The sequence below is a fragment of the Cricetulus griseus genome, chromosome 5 (genome assembly GCF_003668045.3).
Source record: "Cricetulus griseus strain 17A/GY chromosome 5, alternate assembly CriGri-PICRH-1.0, whole genome shotgun sequence".
NCBI classification, from domain to species: Eukaryota; Metazoa; Chordata; class Mammalia; order Rodentia; family Cricetidae; genus Cricetulus; species Cricetulus griseus.
Window position 1 is genome coordinate 95,146,821 of NC_048598.1, and position 2,146 is coordinate 95,148,966.

At 52.9% G+C, this 2,146-nt stretch overlaps 1 protein-coding gene across 1 annotated transcript; it reads left to right on the forward strand.

Annotated features, from left to right (window-relative positions):
* The first annotated feature begins 11 nt into the window (after positions 1 to 11).
* On the forward strand, positions 12 to 1,961 carry Rps28 (ribosomal protein S28). Its single transcript, XM_027418031.2, has 4 exons — positions 12 to 153; positions 251 to 298; positions 1,651 to 1,784; positions 1,892 to 1,961. Exons 1-3 carry the CDS (start codon positions 115 to 117, stop codon positions 1,771 to 1,773), a joined length of 210 nt encoding a protein of 69 aa, XP_027273832.1. The 5' UTR covers positions 12 to 114; the 3' UTR covers positions 1,774 to 1,784; positions 1,892 to 1,961.
* The last annotated feature ends 185 nt before the right edge of the window (positions 1,962 to 2,146 follow it).

Below are 2,146 nucleotides of genomic sequence, written 5' to 3' on the forward strand. Positions count from 1 at the left end.
TGGGTAGCGAGTGCGGTCTCGCGAGAGCAGGGAGTAGGGGGAGGCGGGGTCAAGAGCGCGTTATAAAAGCGCTCGCCTGCTCACGTGACCCCTCTCCGCCAGATCGCCGCCATCATGGACACGAGTCGCGTGCAGCCCATCAAGCTGGCTAGGGTGAGGTGACGGCGGGTGTTGGGAAGGCGGGATGAGAGAGAGAGAGACCGGAAAGCTGGGCCTGTCGGGCGGGTCTAACTGTTGTTCTTTCCTGCAGGTAACCAAGGTGCTGGGCAGGACCGGTTCGCAGGGGCAGTGCACGCAGGTGAGCGGAAGGGGGGAACACCCGGGCCGGCGGCTTGCCGGGGTCTGGGCCCTGCGGAATACTCGGCTTCTTGCTGGGTTTGGAGGCCTCTAGTCCTGACTGCTAGGCTCCCTGCTGCTAGGACGTGGTGGCTGTTCGGGTAAAGCGCGGCGGGATGACCGAGGCGGGGGACAAACACGCCAGGCAGACGCAGCCTAGTGAGGAGTTTTATTAGAAAGGGAAGGGAGGGGGAGGAAAGAGACAGACGACAAGAGGAGAAGAGGGGGACGAGAAAAGTCCTGTCTGCCTTTTAAAGGGATCCTTTGCCCCTGCGTGCAAACCCTGGGCTGACCAGGGTACCGCCTGATGAGTGCATTCTGCCGGGTGACAGGGGCGGGCACCCTCGGTATCTTAGTGCTACTGTCTTTGAAGTTTTATTTTTAAAAAGGTGGGGTGGGCTGGAGCTATATCTCCGTAGTAGACTTAAGCAAGCACCGAACTCAAAAGACTGAAGTTTCACGAGTCTAACGTAGGAAGATCCCTGGGCGTTCCAGAATGAGTGAGATCTGGTTCCGAAAAAAAAAAAAAAATTGGGGCACGGTCGGGAGAGCGCTTGGCAGGCAGGCATGCAGGCAGGGGTTGGGTCCCCTACACCACATAAACCAAGAATGGTGGGGTGTGTCTTCTATATCACTAGGAGGCCAGCCTGGGTTGATGATGCCCTGACTGCTGGGGGGGGGTTGATCTGGTTTATACCCATGTCTCCCATCATAGCTTACTGAAGAGACTGACTTAGCTGGATTCCCTGTTTCTGGGCCAGCCTAGCATAGTAAGTGGGAGGCTCAAAGGTATAATCCTAAACACTGGAGGTGGGAAAGGGATGTGTTGAGACCCTGACTGAGAGACCAAAAATTAGGCATGCTATTGCACACTTGTGATCTTAGCAATTGGTGTAGAGGCAGGCATTCAAGGCCAATCTGAGAAGAGACCTTTAGAGAAGAAAAAGACACATACACCTCTTTGGTGTCCTAGGGTCACTTTTACCCAGGATCACAGCAATCTGGATGTGCAGCTTAAGTTCTGAAGTAAGCCCTTTAATTGTCCCGGGTTCCATTTTATGTGTACTACTTGATAGGGTCCAGAAATTAGAAGAGGGGGTCAAGATTCCCCTTGAAACTGGAGTTATAGGCTGTTAACCAGCTGTGTGGGTACTGAGAAATGAAGCCAGGTCCTCTGAAGGAGCCTCATGTTCATAAAACAGCTGAACCAACTCACTTGCCCCAAACAGATATCTCTACGTGATCTCTAGGTCTGTGTCACCTTTCCACCCCACTAGCAAGTAGCAGCAACTAACTCTTCTAATGGGTCGATAGGTGCGCGTGGAATTTATGGATGATACCAGCCGCTCTATCATTCGAAACGTCAAAGGCCCCGTTCGGGAGGGTGATGTGCTCACCCTGTTGGAGTCAGAAAGAGAGGCTCGGAGATTACGCTGACCTTGCTGCTGGTGGGTACCTGGCACCCCATGGGAAGGACTGCCCCTACCAGAGGGGAAGCAAACTTTGGGGGGGGGGGCATGAGGAAAGGTTCTCTAATGTTTGCCTCTGTTTACAGGGTCCTGGATATCCACCACTTGGCCCATGATGACCTGCAGATATTGAATAAAGCATTTGTATTGTTGTAACTCTTGTCTGGTTGGGTTTTTTTTCCCCCCCTCTGGTATCCAAGGCTGGTCTAGAACTTGGAGTCCTTCTGGATAGAGTTTCTCTGGGCAGTGTCTTTGCTCCAGTGATCAATTACTCTTTGTATGCTGTCCTTCCACAGATGTATCTTGATAAGGTGTGTGTCCTACCACTGCCACCCACAAGA